Below are 16,763 nucleotides of genomic sequence, written 5' to 3' on the forward strand. Positions count from 1 at the left end.
TTCTTCATGTAATGGACATCGTTCATCTATTTCACGATTCATACATATATATATATTATATATATCCATAATGGCTTTGCTGCAAATGAAAAACAAAGTTCTTTCATAAATAGGGTTCATTCATATCAGTGAAAATAAAATACTTTCTGAAAAAAAAACGACTGATCAAGTTATTGCTATAAAATTATCCGTGCGAGCTGAGACTACTATAACACATATGTGTCAAATGTATTATAGTAGTCTCAGGTGCGATACATCAGGGACTTTCTATACCAGAAAGTTCCTATAATACAATTGTATTATACAGATAGATAAGATAAGATAAGATAAAATAAGATATTTTATTTCCAATTATGGGCCCCAAAGGGCATAAACATTACAACATCAATAATTTTTTCATAATACAATACAAACAATGAGATAAAAAAAAAAAGTTAAACGAGAACTATTTAAGTTCTTAAAGAATACGTAGATAAAGAATCTATAGTATGTTTTTTTTTAATACTAATGCATTTTATTGCAAGTGTGGTTGATATAGGTAACAAACAAGCAGCCCAAAAAGAAAAAAAAAGAAAAATAGATATCCACATATGTATAGTACACAAAAAGTTGGATCAATTAAATATATAATAATTAGCCAAAAAGAAAGTAGAAATTAAACATGTCCATGACTCATCCTGTGTCAGCAGCAAATAGGAAACCATTATGGTTTCCTAAAGGCAGCTGACACCAGGGGGCGATACCTTATGGGCCATAGGCATGTAAAATGTGTGTAAATGTCTCTTTCCTACCTGTATCAAAAGCAAACAAGGAAGCATCATAGGTAACTTGAATGCAGTTGATACCAGGGGACGATGCCTCAAGGATATGAGAACATTTGAATAAATAATATATCTTAACAATTATTTTTTTTTTTAATCGGCTAGTATGTTTGTGATATTCAGATGAATATAATTTTCTATGTCCAATCAAATGTATATACACACATAGATTTCCTTTAACTAATCTTCACTAAGGAAGATGTTTGTATATAAAATTACATATTATTTTAAGTAACTCAACATTTTCTACACTAAATAACCAAATAATTTTGCTTTGACTGTTCATATGATTAAAATAAGAATTATATTGTGCAATTCTAGCTAACATACAATTTCTATCATCCTCAAATTTGTTACAATCAAATAGAAAATGAGCCTCATCTTCGACAGTATTGGAAGAACATTTATTACATATTCTGTTAATTCGGGGAATACCCTGATATCTACCTAATTCTATTTGTAATCTATGAGAAGATACACGTAATTTAGTAAAACTTCTTCTAAGTTCAAAATTCTTGATCAATGATAGATATTTTTCAAAACCAAAATTTGTTTTATATAAAAGGTAGGTTTTCAGTTTACTGTCTGAAAATTTATCTATTTGTTTTTGCCAACAGCTAATAAACAATATTGATAGCTTGGTTTGTATATATTTCTTAAATTTGTATAAGGATTCACAAAATGGAGCATTTATGGCATTTGTATAGTCAATACCAAGTATTTTAAAAACAACATTTATTGAACCATACCATGATGTTATATTCATGTGATGTAGTGTCTTTGATTGTGTATATGCCTCTTTTAATAGAGGAAAATTATTACCTAAATTCTCTAATCTATACCAGTACAATAACATTCCTTTTATAATATTAAAATATATTGGAAATCTTCCAAGTTCAGATAACACTGCAGCATTTGTTGTTTTCTTGTGTACCCCAAGTATAAATTTACAAAATTTTATATGAAGTTTCTCACAGGGTAAACCTGAATATAATTTTTCAAAAGATATATCTTCCTTCTTACATTTAGAGGAAAGAGAATTAAACATCCCCCATATTTCGTTACCATATAATAAAATAGGTTTTACAGTGTGGTCAAAAACATGAATACTTGTTTTTACATCAGGATTAAGTGATAAAAGATCTTTCCTTAATTTGATATGAGCTTTCAGGGATTTTTTGTATAGTTCATTTTGAGCATAACTGAATGAACCAGATGAGCTTAAATATAAACCTAGGTATTTGTATTTTGAAACACATTCCAGATTTATATTCTGAAATGTGAATATCTGTTTTACATGTCTGCCTGCCTTGTTGAAAATCAGCACCTTTGTCTTATTAGTATTCACATTGAGACACCAATCTTTGCAAAATTTATCAAGCTTAATATATGTCTTATTTATAATAAGGGTAAATAAATTACTGAAGAATATCTTAGTAATAGAGTAGTTTATGAAACTGATAAGAATAAGCCTAGACATAATATATTGTCTACAACAGAGACATATATATGACTAGAGGATTAACCGATGATGATTAGGTACAGAGTAGAAATTGCTAATTACCCCATGAAAGAGTACATTTCGCTATAAGCTATATTACATATTGTCCCTGATATAATCTCCATTCCTTTACATTTTTTCCTGTGCATTTAAATCATTTCGTTGTCATGTTAATTGTTCATACTAAAGCGAACTTCAATTAGTCGTTACAATAGTCATTGTATGGGCCCTTATTACATTGTTATAGCTTACTTTTTGGTGTGAGGAAACTTCGGGCTCCGTGTTCAAGGCCTACTTTGCTGGGTCTATAATTGTTAAAACTTTTTATACATATTGCCGACGTGACTAATTGTCACTCATTCCACATCTTCTACTTTTTATATTAAATTAACGAATCTATCTAAATGATAAACTATGTTAGTATTGGAACGATGGCTTCCGTTGAAATTGAATTTGTGAGAAGGCTAGAATTTGAGCGGACTAGATTACTTGTAATTTTTGCCGAAAATCTGCAGTTTAATAGTGGAAAAGCCCGGTCTACCTGTCATATTAATATTTAGTTTTAGGTAAAACCGGAATGTACAGATGTGAAACTATAGGTTCGTTAAACAGCGGTTTGGTGATTTTTTTAAAACTTATTTAGTTAGAGATGCGCGAATTTTAACGATTCTAATGATCTAGTATTAGAAAAAGATAACAATCAAACAGACTAAACGGAAAGAATACAACTATATCCATATATGTATAGTACACAATACGTTGGATCAATTAAACCTATAATAACTAGCCAAAAAGAACCAACAAAATTAAAATTTGATCGACTACTGTCAGTGAATAAAGGTTAAATACATCTGCAGTCTTAATTTGGAAGTCTGCAAATTGCAGATTGATTAGAATTTCACCTCTGCTTTATTTTTGGCATTATTGGTCTACATTTTTAAAAATGTATCTGATATACCTGTATTCAATTTCATAATTCATAAAATATATTAAATTTTATTTATATTTGATCTAGTGTTTCATTATGAATATAAGATCAATGGACACAAAAGCCAATGATGTCATCTATTTTGTATCAATTTCTGTCCAGTTCTGCCAACTTCCCTGATCAAATACAAGATATGTCAGTTGGGGGTTTGCATATTATTAAATCTTTACTTATTAGATATTGAAATACGATCCCTGTTAATTTAGAAATACTAATGCACCGTTCAACTTTTTACAATGTTAATAGTTCAAAAACCTATAAATTAAGAACTGTCGATTCAAAACAAAGATTCTTTAATAGTAAGAGGAAAGAACGTATATATATTATATACAATGTCAGTAAAATTCAAACGCAAGGTAAATTTCGTTCAAATCCATTTAGCGAGAAAATTACTCTTCGTTTTTCTGTACACAATATTATAAAAAATGTAATGAGATGCGTAATTTGAAAAAAGTCCAATACACTCGAAAGGCAGGACAATTATTGTACATGTGACAGAGTGTGAATTTCGCTTGTTTGTTGCGGATGTTGATGTTTGTATGGATAAGGGTGTTGTGTCGGGTTAACTTGGGTATACCAGTAATCGAATGCGATCCTTCACTGGGGTTCTGAAAACAATCCAAGAGAAACTTGAAATATAGATGTTTATTAATTGGAAACAAATCAGTAAGTGTTCATATATGAAAAGTAATACAAGTACAATACAAAGGCTATAAACTAAAATCATGGGTTAATGGATATTATCAATGATACATATAAAAATACATATTTGTAATGTATAAAGCAAAACCTATCTAGTAATACACATCATTATCATTAATTTGTGAAACTCAAACAATCAACATTAAGACGTAGTGAATACTACTGAAAAAAAAGCGATAAAGTGAAATTCAGAAACAAATGCAACATACTTATGCATACCTAATAAAATATAAGTTTTCAGATTTACTGGGTGGTATTTAAAATACTAAACATTTCTCATTATAAAAATATACTAAAAACAAAAACTATCTACAACAAACAAACAAAAGACACACCTTGCAAAGATAACCTATGAACATAAAGAATCTGGATTTAAATACATGTATAATAAATAAGGGAGGGACTAGCTCCTTTATTAAGTTTCGGATAAGAGTGGACCTACATTTTATAATTTGTAAAGTAGTTAAAATTCTATTCATAAGATAAGTACTTATTTGACAATTGATACATTTCTAATTAAGGGGAGATAATCATACTTTTATGCATGGGTGTCTTGCAAGGTATAAATTCTGCTAAAAGGGTGGTAAGTTATTGTGCACTGTGAACAACATAGATATGAGTCTGATTCTTTAACTAAAAATGCATTACACACTATATACACTAGATTAATTTTTTACAACTGATAATTCAAACAAAATAAGGGGAGATAATCATTTTCAACATGGGATGAAATTACTAATATTCTTTAATCTGTCATAGGGGAAACTATTCAGGATAAAACATTGAAGGAATAAAATAGTATATTCATTTTCTTATATCAGCTGATAACAGTACAGTTTCTATTGCTTCAGTTCACGAGTAAAACAATGGCTACCTGTGGGCCAACATTATTACACAAATATTTAGATTAAAACTGATTCTATACGCATAGAATATTAAGACAACCTTGCTATAGATAATATTATAGAAATTCTGCCAATCGGCTTTAGGCAACCAAGTCTTACCATGATTCTAAACATCTTTTCCTAAGTAAAAACTTGCTTTCATTTACAAAGCGCCTTTTCTATTTTTATCATAACAGAAATGAGTTATCGGACTTGATTTAATCTAGCTATTTATAGATAGGCTTGAACTCTTAATTTTCATTAAAATGAACATGTAATCGCAATGAAAAGAAGGATAATTAATTGATCTATATATACATATATCTAGTGTACATTATTTACAATTATAGCTAACTCTTTTTCTATGTCTCAAGACTTCTTTTAAATAGATATAAAAAGAATTTCATAATACAATAAAATAAATGTAATTTCACTAACCTGAAAACAATCCAAGAGAAACTTGAAATATAGATGTTTATTAATTGGAAACAAATCAGTAAGTGATTTGTTCCCAAGAAATAGTATTTCAATTTCCTCTAGGATTATTTTCTGTTTAACCAATCGGATTTCTAGGTTTTTAGAAAAATAGGGGGGATTTGTCATTTCTTAAAAATAAGGGCGGTCCTAAAATAGCGTGCCCTGATCAAAAGTGCTAATTGAAATTACCTACATTTCAGGCAGATAACAATAGCAGCTTAATTAAATCTCTGTCTACAAGTTTGTATCTGCCAAAGCTAAATAGGTTTGAGTCAAAGTGTTAATCTCATGACAAAGACTATTTGCTAAAATTCTAGAAAAGTATTAAAAATAAGCCGTAAGGAATCTACAATCCTGATTCAAAGTAAATACAATAAAAACTTAGTTCCGTCTTAAATGCTTCAAAATGTTAACTTAAAACCTATAATATAAGATATAAATAAATCTTTATCTAGGGCCGTAAATTGAAAAGTTTTCTATGTAAATGAAGAAATAAATAATAATTTATTTTAATTATGAACTTTCGGAACTATCTTTCTTTTAATAAATGAAGGTATATTAGTATTTGGGGTTGGTGTCTGAGAATTAAATTTGAACGAAAAAATACACCATGTCAACTCCCCCTTGGCCCAACTGCTTTGGACCCCAAAGCTTCAAAATGTTAATATCACTTCTGAAAAATATCAATACACAAATATTAGTAGAAAAAACAAACTAGTAACAGAAGTATCTTTCTTATATAAAGTAAAGCATAAAAATTATAATACAAATATAGACAATACCAATTAAAATATAGAAAACACATATGCAGAGATTAGTTTTGTAATCAAGGTCCTGATTTTTCTAAAAATTATGGAACAGCCTAATTGACTCAATTTAAAAATAAAAACAATTTGCATAAAGTTGTTTTAAAGGTTATTTTTAAATGAAAGTACTGTAACAAGGGCGCGTTTACACTCATTGAACATCAATGTTTAAAATATATATATAAAAGACTCAAAAATGAAATAGTAAGTGTTTATTTTTTTTTTTTTTACACTAGAAGTTATATTGCAATTTGTTGAGTCAATCAAGCTTTGGATACATTGAGGTTGTTTCATCAACCTTTACATGAACATCATCAACATGATCATTAGACTGTGGTAAACAAGATGGATTCAGTGTGGAGGCAAAACCTTGATGGGTTATCAAAACATACACATTAAATGGTTGGTTTATAATCTGACTAATTTTATAACGAGTAATGATATTAATATCTATAGTGGATGGTATTTTAACAGTCTGTCCAGTAACTCTGTTTGTAATAATAAATGATGACCATGAAACAAATAATTTTGATTGAGGAAATGCAGAAATTGAGAGATCATGTACTTTTGGTACAGGAAAATTGTAATAGGATGGACATAATGACAAACTTAGTATTGGCACTGTTACACAACTTCCACCTGAAGTTATTTCAAGCATGACTTTTGTTGACTTTTGATTTTTTGATTTGTACAAAGAGTATATGATAAAAATCAGAAATATTAATACAATGGTATTCAAAATAACAGATACATGGCTCCACGAAAACTCTTGTTTCATCAACTTTTCAATGATAGATGGAGATTTATCCTTGACATTTGGATTGCGATATATGAATGATGGCATGGTTTGTGAATGTATTTGTAGTGACTGTTGTAAAATAAGTAGTGTTACTGCCATTTTACGAACTTTACATAACATGAAAATACAAAAGACAATTACTATTCTGGAGATACCAGTAGTAAAAACAATGAGAATGGTGTTTGAATCAGGCCATGTTGCCTCTGGTTCAAACTTTTGTGTAAATATGGGTTGTTCTTCGATGGTCTTGGGTGACTCAATCTGGAAAGTGGGTAACCATGATTCTTGGGTAATAGATGACTGGATTTGTTCTTTAATTTCATTTCCATGGTTGATTCTTTGGGTGAGTTTTCCATTTATGGGGGATAACAGTATTGTGATGAGGCTTAATATGACTATGATGGAGTAGAGAAGACTATTCTGATGAGCGAACAAGAAACCTACAAAATATGAAAAAAATATTTTAATCTTTTCTTTTTTTTTTTTTTTTTATTTAAAAGTATGTTTTAATTGTAACAAAAACTTATGTGTTGATTGTCGATGAAAGTATACCTGTACACAGTATACAATCTAGCACTAAGACAGTAGAACCAGCTACTAACACAAACATGACCATAACACATAATATTCTGTTTTCTCTCTAAATTTAATTTATGTTATTCTAAAATGAATTTTATATTTCTGATAAGAATTATCCTATGAACGAGGTAGAAAAAAATTAAATGATATGCGCAATGTTCCTCATCAGAAAAATGTCTTTATAACCGGTGTGTCTATTGACCATCAAATCACCATAGCGGTATTAGTCTAAGCCTATCGCAGTAAAAGGGTGTGTGGGTTTGGGGGTCGAAAAACAATGTTCAATGGGGGATTCAATATCATCTATACCTGTGTGTATGGGGGAAGGGGGGCTTACTACATCTAAGATTTTCTTTCTGGGTAAGGGGGGCTAATCATACCTAAGAATTATCTGAGAATTCAGACTTTTTATGTTGAGGCCTGAGGAAGGATATATTCTTTTTGTTAAACAGTGACCTTTTGCGTTTTCCTTTCTTGGTGAATATGCGGTCTATTTCTTCTATTATATCTGGGTCAAAACTGGTATCTGGTTCCCATGTACGTGAATTATCTGCCCATTCTACTCGAGTTTGTCTGTGTCCATTTTTGTATCGACCTTTCAATAGATCTTTAACTACATATTTTGTACTGGGGTCTGTAGTGGGCAGAGTTTGGGGTTTTGGATTCTGTTGAATTGGGGGTTTTGGATTCTGTTGAGTTGGGGGGTTTGGATTCTGCTGAGTTAGGGCAACATCTCCATCTACTTGTTGTTGTGTGTCATCATTGATATCTGCATTCTGTTCTGGTGGGTCATTATTTTGTGGAATTTCAGCTTCAGGTGGGTCATCATATTTTCTTCTGACAGGTCCAGGGGGGTAATAGCGTCTCAAATTTGTGGCATTTATAAGGGAAGGATAAATGCGATGATCAGAAAGTCTTTTTAGCTTATATGTGTAGTTAGGGCCAAGCTCTATGATACGATAAGGACCTTCAGATTTGTCATAAAGCTTGCGTGAGAGACCTTTTGGTGTTTTTTGTATTTTCAATAAAACTTGGTCACCAATGGATAATTCAGGTATCTTGGCTTTGAGGTCATGGCGCTCTTTATCTTTGGCCTTTTGTTCTGTTTCATTTTTCAGACCAATTTCATGAGCCATTTTTAAGTTAGATAGAAATTCTTGTATAAAGTGTCTACTGTCTGGAGGCAAAGAATCTTTTGGTTCTAATGCAATATCAAAGGGCAACCTCATCTCTTGACCAAAGACCATGTAGAAAGGTGAGAATTTTGTTGTGTTGTTTGATGGGGCACGACGAAATGCCATCATTATACTAGGAATCAAGGCTGGCCAATTTTTCTGATCATTATTGCAATATGTTCTCAAAGAGGCAGCAAGTGTACTGTTTTGACGCTCAACCGTACCATTTGTATTTGGATGATAAGAACTTGTGTAATGTTTTGTGACCTCAAATATTTCACAGATAGCTCGTATGAGTTTTGAAGTAAAAGCAGCTCCACGATCAGAGGTGAGGCACCTTGGTGCTCCGTAACGAGTTATTACCTCATTGTAAAGAACAGTACCTATTTCTTTTGCTGATTGAGTTCGAAGGGGAAATGCCTCACACCAGCGAGTAAAAGCGTCAACGACTACAAGAATGAATTCATAGTTGTCAGCAGTTTTATAAATAGGACCTAGAACATCTATATGCCATCTGTCAAATCTACCTGCTTGTGGCATTGGAGACCGAGGAGGTTTATTTGGATCATAGTTTCTTTTTGCTCTTTGACATCTGTCACAAGACTTTATATATTCAACTACATCTGCATGCATTGCTGGCCACCAATAATTTTGCAAGAGAGAAGATCTACATTTTTCAACGCCAAGATGGCCACCTCCTGCTAAAGAGTCATGATAGGATTTTAGAGCATCAAGCCTTAAACATTTAGGTAAAGCAATTTGTAGAATGTGACGCAACTCTTCTTGGACATTTCTGCAACGCCTTTGATACCAGTGGTATAACACATTATTTTGAATGGAATAGAATGCACTTTCTGAAATAATATGCCTAATGGTTTTTGTGTCATCTGGAAGAGTTTTGTCAGATAGATATGCATAGATTTCTTTGAAATCATCACAGTTCTTTTGTAGCTCTGACAGAGATGTATTGTTACCTATGATATCATTTATATCAGGACCAACCTCTAAAGCAGAAATAGAAGGAAAAGAGTCCTCAGAATCATTTGCATAGACAAAAGTGACCTCACGTTGATAACCATCTTCATCACATGGAATATCATTTTGAAGAGAACAAACATTAGCAGAAGAAGAGTCTGAATCATCATAAGGTCGACGACTAAGGCAGTCGGCTACAACATTGCTTTTTCCTGGTCTATGGACTATGTCAAAATTAAGATATTGAATTTTTAATGCCCATCTTTCTAAACGACCTGTGTGTTTTGCAGTTTGTAACCATACAAGTGCTCTATGGTCAGTAATTATGGTGAAATGAGTACCTGCCAAGTAGGGACGATAAGCTTCAATACCTTTAATCACAGCATAACATTCTTTTTCAGAAGTTGTCCATTTTCTTTCATCTGAGGTTAATGATTTACCTCCATAACAAATGACATATTCCTTGCCCTCATCATCTTTTTGACCTAGAATATAGCTTATGGCTTGATTTGAAGCATCACATGTCAAGATGAAAGGTTTAGAGCTATTAGCATAGGAAAGAACAGGTGCTGAGACTAAGGCATTTTTGATCGTTTGAAAAGATTGTTCACAGTCCTCAGTCCAATCAAAAGATTTATCTTTTCTAAGAAGAGCATTTAAAGGACTCACAATCTGGGAGTAATTCCTGATGAACCTCCTGTAATAATTTGCCATGCCAAGAAAGCTACGAACTTGTTTTTGGGTTTTTGGGATAGGATACTCACTGACTGCTCTAGTTTTCTCTGAGTCTACTTCAACTCCATCTCTAGAAATAATGTGACCTAAGAACTTTAACTGTTTTACTGCAAAATGACATTTTGAAGGGTGAAGTTTAAGATTTGCTTCATTCAACCGAGTGAAAACCTGGCCAATATGTGAAAGATGTTCCTCAAATGAGCGACTGAAGATAAGGATGTCATCAATATACACAAGAACAGATTTCCAGTTAAGCCCTCTTAAGACGTTAGACATCATGCTAGCAAAAGTAATGCTACTGTTTCTTAAACCAAATGGCATTCTTTTCCATTGATAGACACCAGATTGAGTGATAAAAGCACTTTTGATTTGACTTTCAGGGTCTAGTGGGACTTGCCAAAAAGAACTTCTCATGTCGAGTGATGTGAAAAATTTTGCTTGAGCTTCTCCAATGGAATCGAATACACTATCTAGATGGGGTAGAGGAAAATTTTGTGCGAAAGATATCCGATTCAATTTTCTATAATCTATACAAAATCTGTATTCCACTTTGTCCGACTCATTACCAAGTGCCTTTTTACGGACTAGAACAACTGGAGAAGACCAGTTGGAGGTGGAGTGCTGGATAATGTCATTTTGCAACATTTCATCAATGTGTTTGTTTGTTTCTTTCTCCATGTGAGGGGATTGTCTATAGAAATTTTGTCTCACTGTTTGGGAGTTTGGGATTGTTTCGATGTGATGTGTATAGGATGTAGTAAGACCTAATTCACTCATATCAGCAGCAAAAGTACCTCTATGTTCTTTAAGGAAAGCATTTAGCTTTGTCTTTTGACCTTCTGTTAAATCACTATCTGCTAAATCAAATTGAATATCATTAGGTTGTTTTGTGTTGCTAGATTTCATAGATGAAACAGAAAAATTGTGCAAATCATCTTGTGGTTTATCAAAACAGTGTATTTCTGCACCTTGTAAACATTCAACTGTAGCTAATTCCCTGTTTGCTCTTAAATGCACATCTTTGTTTGTTGGGTTTAGCAATTTTATAAAGCCTTTATTTTTGTTTACCTTGACTACACATTTTGCAGCAAGTAAGTTTTGACTAGCCAAATTGTGAAGTGGTTCTAGTAAAACCTCTGCACCATGTTTTTGTCTTGAAATTTTGACTGATATGATTTTCTCAGACATTTTAGGAATTATAACAGCATTTTTGACTCTTGCTAAACCAGATTTTGTGTCCATTTTTATAACAGTTGATATGCTTGGGTTGTCTGTTAAAGTAACTGTGTTTGTGTCAAAGCACAAATGTGCTTTTGAGTTTTTCAAAAAATCTACCCCTAATATCAATGAATGGTGAAGTTTGTTAAGCACATAGACCATTTGTTGATAGTCTCTATCTCCTATTGTGACCTTGATTTTTATTTTGCCTAATATTCTGACATGATCACCATTCACTGCAATTATAGATGGTATATCAGGCGGAAGAAGTTTGTTTTTTGAATATGAAGTTTTGTTCAGAAAGTTAGAATGCATAACTGAAATATTTGCTCCACTGTCTAACAAAGCATGAGTTCTCGTGTCACCAACAGAAACTTGTGTAGTACTCTTTTGAGGATGAAAAGTTGTCAACAAATTTACAATTGCCTTATGATTGTGATTGTCATTATGCCCACCTATAGACCTATGTTGCCTACAAGCAGGCTCGCACCCCTATTGGAAATTGACAGACTGTTGAAAGTTTTGATTACCCTGATTGCATACATAGTGAAAATGACCTTGTTTACCACATTTTAAACAAAACTTATTAAATGCAGGACATTTGGACCTTGATATACAAAACTTACCACAGCCTATACAATTTGTATTTTGGTTTGTCTGGTTTTGTGGTGACCATTGCTGTGTCTGGTTCGTGGTTTGTTGATATCTTGTTCGATTCTGCTGTTGTGGCTGGAATTGCTGTCTTGGTTGGAATTGCTGACGTGGTTGGAATTGTTGGCGTGGTTGGAATTGTTGACGTGGTTGGAATTGTTGGCGTGGTTGGAATTGTTGGAATTGCTGGATTGGCTGATAGTTATTCTGGAGTTGTGGTTGGTATTGTGGTTGAACATATTGGTTGTTTTCAACCGGTTTATAGGTATTTGGATTGTAGCTGGTAATTTTTTCGTCCATTGAAGAATTTATTGCAGAGATGGTACTTGAAAATCTTTCTGCCAAATTGTCCATGAGTCTTGCTTCAGCTGATGCAACAAATTTTTCGACACTGTCATTGATGTTGGTTTCGTCTAGTGTTTTTGTTTGATTTACTGTCATTTCAGCTATTGATGCGATTTTCCTTAACTCTTCAATAGTTTGTGGTTGTTGAGGAATAATTATGTGGGCAATAGAGGATTTCATTCCATTAATAGCAAGTTCTATCAAAAACGGTACTGAGGCACTCCTATACTTATTGTATTGAATTGCCCGATGAATATAATCTTCGATATTTTCGGTTGGAGACTGCTTTAACTTTGTCAAGTTAATACTTGAACTGACTTGAGGTTGAAATCTGCTTATGAAAGCAGTCTTGATTGTTGCCAATGATTGTTTTGCTTCATCAGCTAGGGTTGAAAACCATTCACTTGGTTTGTCCTCTAAATGGAACGGTAATGATAATATTGCTTGTTTGTCTGTCATATGCTGAAGTGTTATAAAAGCTAAAAACTTTTGCCACCATTGACTTGGCGAAACTTTCCCATCATACGGTTTTATTTGAACATTAATTTTGTGCTCTATCTGGAAACCTGGAGGTATTTGTTGGTTGGATGGTTGAGGTGGTGGTTGATATGTAATGACAGGTGCATGAGTACTCACTGTTGGAACTGTTGCTGTTGATGTTGTAGGTACTGTTGTTGTTGTAGTATTAGTTGTTGGTGCTGTTTGGTGACCTGAAGGTCCAGGTTGTTGGAGGCTGGAAGTTCCTGGTTGTTGGAGTCCAGAAGTTCCTGGTTGTTGGAGGCTGGAAGTTGCTGAGTTTTGGAGTCCAGAAGTTCCTGGTTGTTGGAGGCCAGAAGTTCCTGGTTGTTGGAGTATCAGATTTGTTTCTCCATCTGATGTTGTGGGGGTGCCATTTTCTGGAAACATACTTATCATCCACGAGTGATGTAGGTCTATTGGTCCTTTGGATCTGGTCCACATATATTCTCTTACACTAGGGATCTTTAAGTCGCTCCACCAATTGACAGAGTGTGAAATTCGCTTGTTTGTTGCGGATGTTGATGTTTGTATGGATAAGGGTGTTGTGTCGGGTTAACTTGGGTATACCAGTAATCGAATGCGATCCTTCACTGGGGTTCTGAAAACAATCCAAGAGAAACTTGAAATATAGATGTTTATTAATTGGAAACAAATCAGTAAGTGTTCATATATGAAAAGTAATACAAGTACAATACAAAGGCTATAAACTAAAATCATGGGTTAATGGATATTATCAATGATACATATAAAAATACATATTTGTAATGTATAAAGCAAAACCTATCTAGTAATACACATCATTATCATTAATTTGTGAAACTCAAACAATCAACATTAAGACGTAGTGAATACTACTGAAAAAAAAGCGATAAAGTGAAATTCAGAAACAAATGCAACATACTTATGCATACCTAATAAAATATAAGTTTTCAGATTTACTGGGTGGTATTTAAAATACTAAACATTTCTCATTATAAAAATATACTAAAAACAAAAACTATCTACAACAAACAAACAAAAGACACACCTTGCAAAGATAACCTATGAACATAAAGAATCTGGATTTAAATACATGTATAATAAATAAGGGAGGGACTAGCTCCTTTATTAAGTTTCGGATAAGAGTGGACCTACATTTTATAATTTGTAAAGTAGTTAAAATTCTATTCATAAGATAAGTACTTATTTGACAATTGATACATTTCTAATTAAGGGGAGATAATCATACTTTTATGCATGGGTGTCTTGCAAGGTATAAATTCTGCTAAAAGGGTGGTAAGTTATTGTGCACTGTGAACAACATAGATATGAGTCTGATTCTTTAACTAAAAATGCATTACACACTATATACACTAGATTAATTTTTTACAACTGATAATTCAAACAAAATAAGGGGAGATAATCATTTTCAACATGGGATGAAATTACTAATATTCTTTAATCTGTCATAGGGGAAACTATTCAGGATAAAACATTGAAGGAATAAAATAGTATATTCATTTTCTTATATCAGCTGATAACAGTACAGTTTCTATTGCTTCAGTTCACGAGTAAAACAATGGCTACCTGTGGGCCAACATTATTACACAAATATTTAGATTAAAACTGATTCTATACGCATAGAATATTAAGACAACCTTGCTATAGATAATATTATAGAAATTCTGCCAATCGGCTTTAGGCAACCAAGTCTTACCATGATTCTAAACATCTTTTCCTAAGTAAAAACTTGCTTTCATTTACAAAGCGCCTTTTCTATTTTTATCATAACAGAAATGAGTTATCGGACTTGATTTAATCTAGCTATTTATAGATAGGCTTGAACTCTTAATTTTCATTAAAATGAACATGTAATCGCAATGAAAAGAAGGATAATTAATTGATCTATATATACATATATCTAGTGTACATTATTTACAATTATAGCTAACTCTTTTTCTATGTCTCAAGACTTCTTTTAAATAGATATAAAAAGAATTTCATAATACAATAAAATAAATGTAATTTCACTAACCTGAAAACAATCCAAGAGAAACTTGAAATATAGATGTTTATTAATTGGAAACAAATCAGTAAGTGATTTGTTCCCGAGAAATAGTATTTCAATTTCCTCTAGGATTATTTTCTGTTTAACCAATCGGATTTCTAGGTTTTTAGAAAAATAGGGGGGATTTGTCATTTCTTAAAAATAAGGGCGGTCCTAAAATAGCGTGCCCTGATCAAAAGTGCTAATTGAAATTACCTACATTTCAGGCAGATAACAATAGCAGCTTAATTAAATCTCTGTCTACAAGTTTGTATCTGCCAAAGCTAAATAGGTTTGAGTCAAAGTGTTAATCTCATGACAAAGACTATTTGCTAAAATTCTAGAAAAGTATTAAAAATAAGCCGTAAGGAATCTACAATCCTGATTCAAAGTAAATACAATAAAAACTTAGTTCCGTCTTAAATGCTTCAAAATGTTAACTTAAAACCTATAATATAAGATATAAATAAATCTTTATCTAGGGCCGTAAATTGAAAAGTTTTCTATGTAAATGAAGAAATAAATAATAATTTATTTTAATTATGAACTTTCGGAACTATCTTTCTTTTAATAAATGAAGGTATATTAGTATTTGGGGTTGGTGTCTGAGAATTAAATTTGAACGAAAAAATACACCATGTCACATGCTGCACTCAATTAAACCATATCTATTTACTTAAATTTATTTCTTCTAATTATGCAAAATCAATGAAAAAGGTGTCTTTTCAAATTCGCATGGTTCGACTGAAAAATCTACGGTAGAAACCAGCTATAGAGGAAACATCGTTTTCGTCATTGGATGCGACAGTGTAGATTTTTTAATACGTAGCAAAATCTATAAGATGTGAATGTAATCATTTTACATCTCTTTCAGCTCGGTGCAGTTTGCCTATTGTTGGCATTGATTATACAGAATGAAGGGACTACAATTCCTTCTACAGGTACATGTTATTACAAAAGTTAGCGATAATTTTGTTATTTTGTTGTGGATGCTGATACTAACTTTTATCAACTGGCTGAGGTTCTTAGTTATAATGTGTTCTGCATGATAATAGGCCATACCACACATTTCAACCGTTTTCAAAATATTTTCAACTTTTCAAAAAAAGTAAAGAAAATTTAAACAATTAAATCAAAGACTTTTAATTCGATTGTACAAGATAGCATAAAGCTCGACTTACGACTATAATATGATTTGGAACATTGGGTTGATAAAAACCACCATTAGAGATAAATACAGATGGACATTTGATTAATATGAAAATTTTACACTAAGTGACAGACTAGCACCGTGAGTCGGCTTTAAATATGGTATCACTTGGCAGGAACACATGTATCCTTACCTGGACACATTATGTTAATTTTAATGCCTTGCTCCAAACCGACCAGTGTTTTTTTTATGAAGTCTTAGTTCTTTCTTTCGCCAAAAAAAAAAATATGCTGTTTTTGGTTCGCTTCTTCAATATTTGGTGCTCACTGTAATATTTGGCTATTGCACGCCACAAAGAGGGTCACCGGGACAAAGATTAATTTCGCAATAGTAATAATAATAACAGCGAGGT

General features: G+C 32.3%; 1 protein-coding gene across 1 annotated transcript; it reads right to left on the reverse strand.

The window, feature by feature from the left end:
- Positions 1-5,228: 5,228 nt before the first annotated feature.
- LOC134699227 (uncharacterized) lies at positions 5,229-14,985 on the reverse strand. Its single transcript, XM_063560837.1, has 3 exons — positions 14,872-14,985; positions 12,287-13,773; positions 5,229-7,418 (listed from the first exon to the last, which is right to left on the reverse strand). The coding sequence occupies exons 2-3, from the start codon at positions 13,614-13,616 to the stop codon at positions 6,439-6,441; spliced, it is 2,310 nt and encodes a 769-aa protein (XP_063416907.1). The 5' UTR covers positions 13,617-13,773; positions 14,872-14,985; the 3' UTR covers positions 5,229-6,438.
- Positions 14,986-16,763: the final 1,778 nt, after the last annotated feature.

This window comes from Mytilus trossulus, unplaced genomic scaffold (assembly GCF_036588685.1).
Source record: "Mytilus trossulus isolate FHL-02 unplaced genomic scaffold, PNRI_Mtr1.1.1.hap1 h1tg000050l__unscaffolded, whole genome shotgun sequence".
Taxonomy (NCBI): domain Eukaryota; kingdom Metazoa; phylum Mollusca; class Bivalvia; order Mytilida; family Mytilidae; genus Mytilus; species Mytilus trossulus.

Bases quoted from the DNA above. Each gene is read 5' to 3' on its own strand.
- LOC134699227 (XM_063560837.1), bottom strand. From the start codon at position 13,616: ATGTGGACCAGATCCAAAGGACCAATAGACCTACATCACTCGTGGATG. The intron at 7,419-12,286 runs GTAAGTTTTGTA...CATATTTTGTAG, and splicing joins TACAAATTGTATAGGCTGTG to GTTTCTTGTTCGCTCATCAG.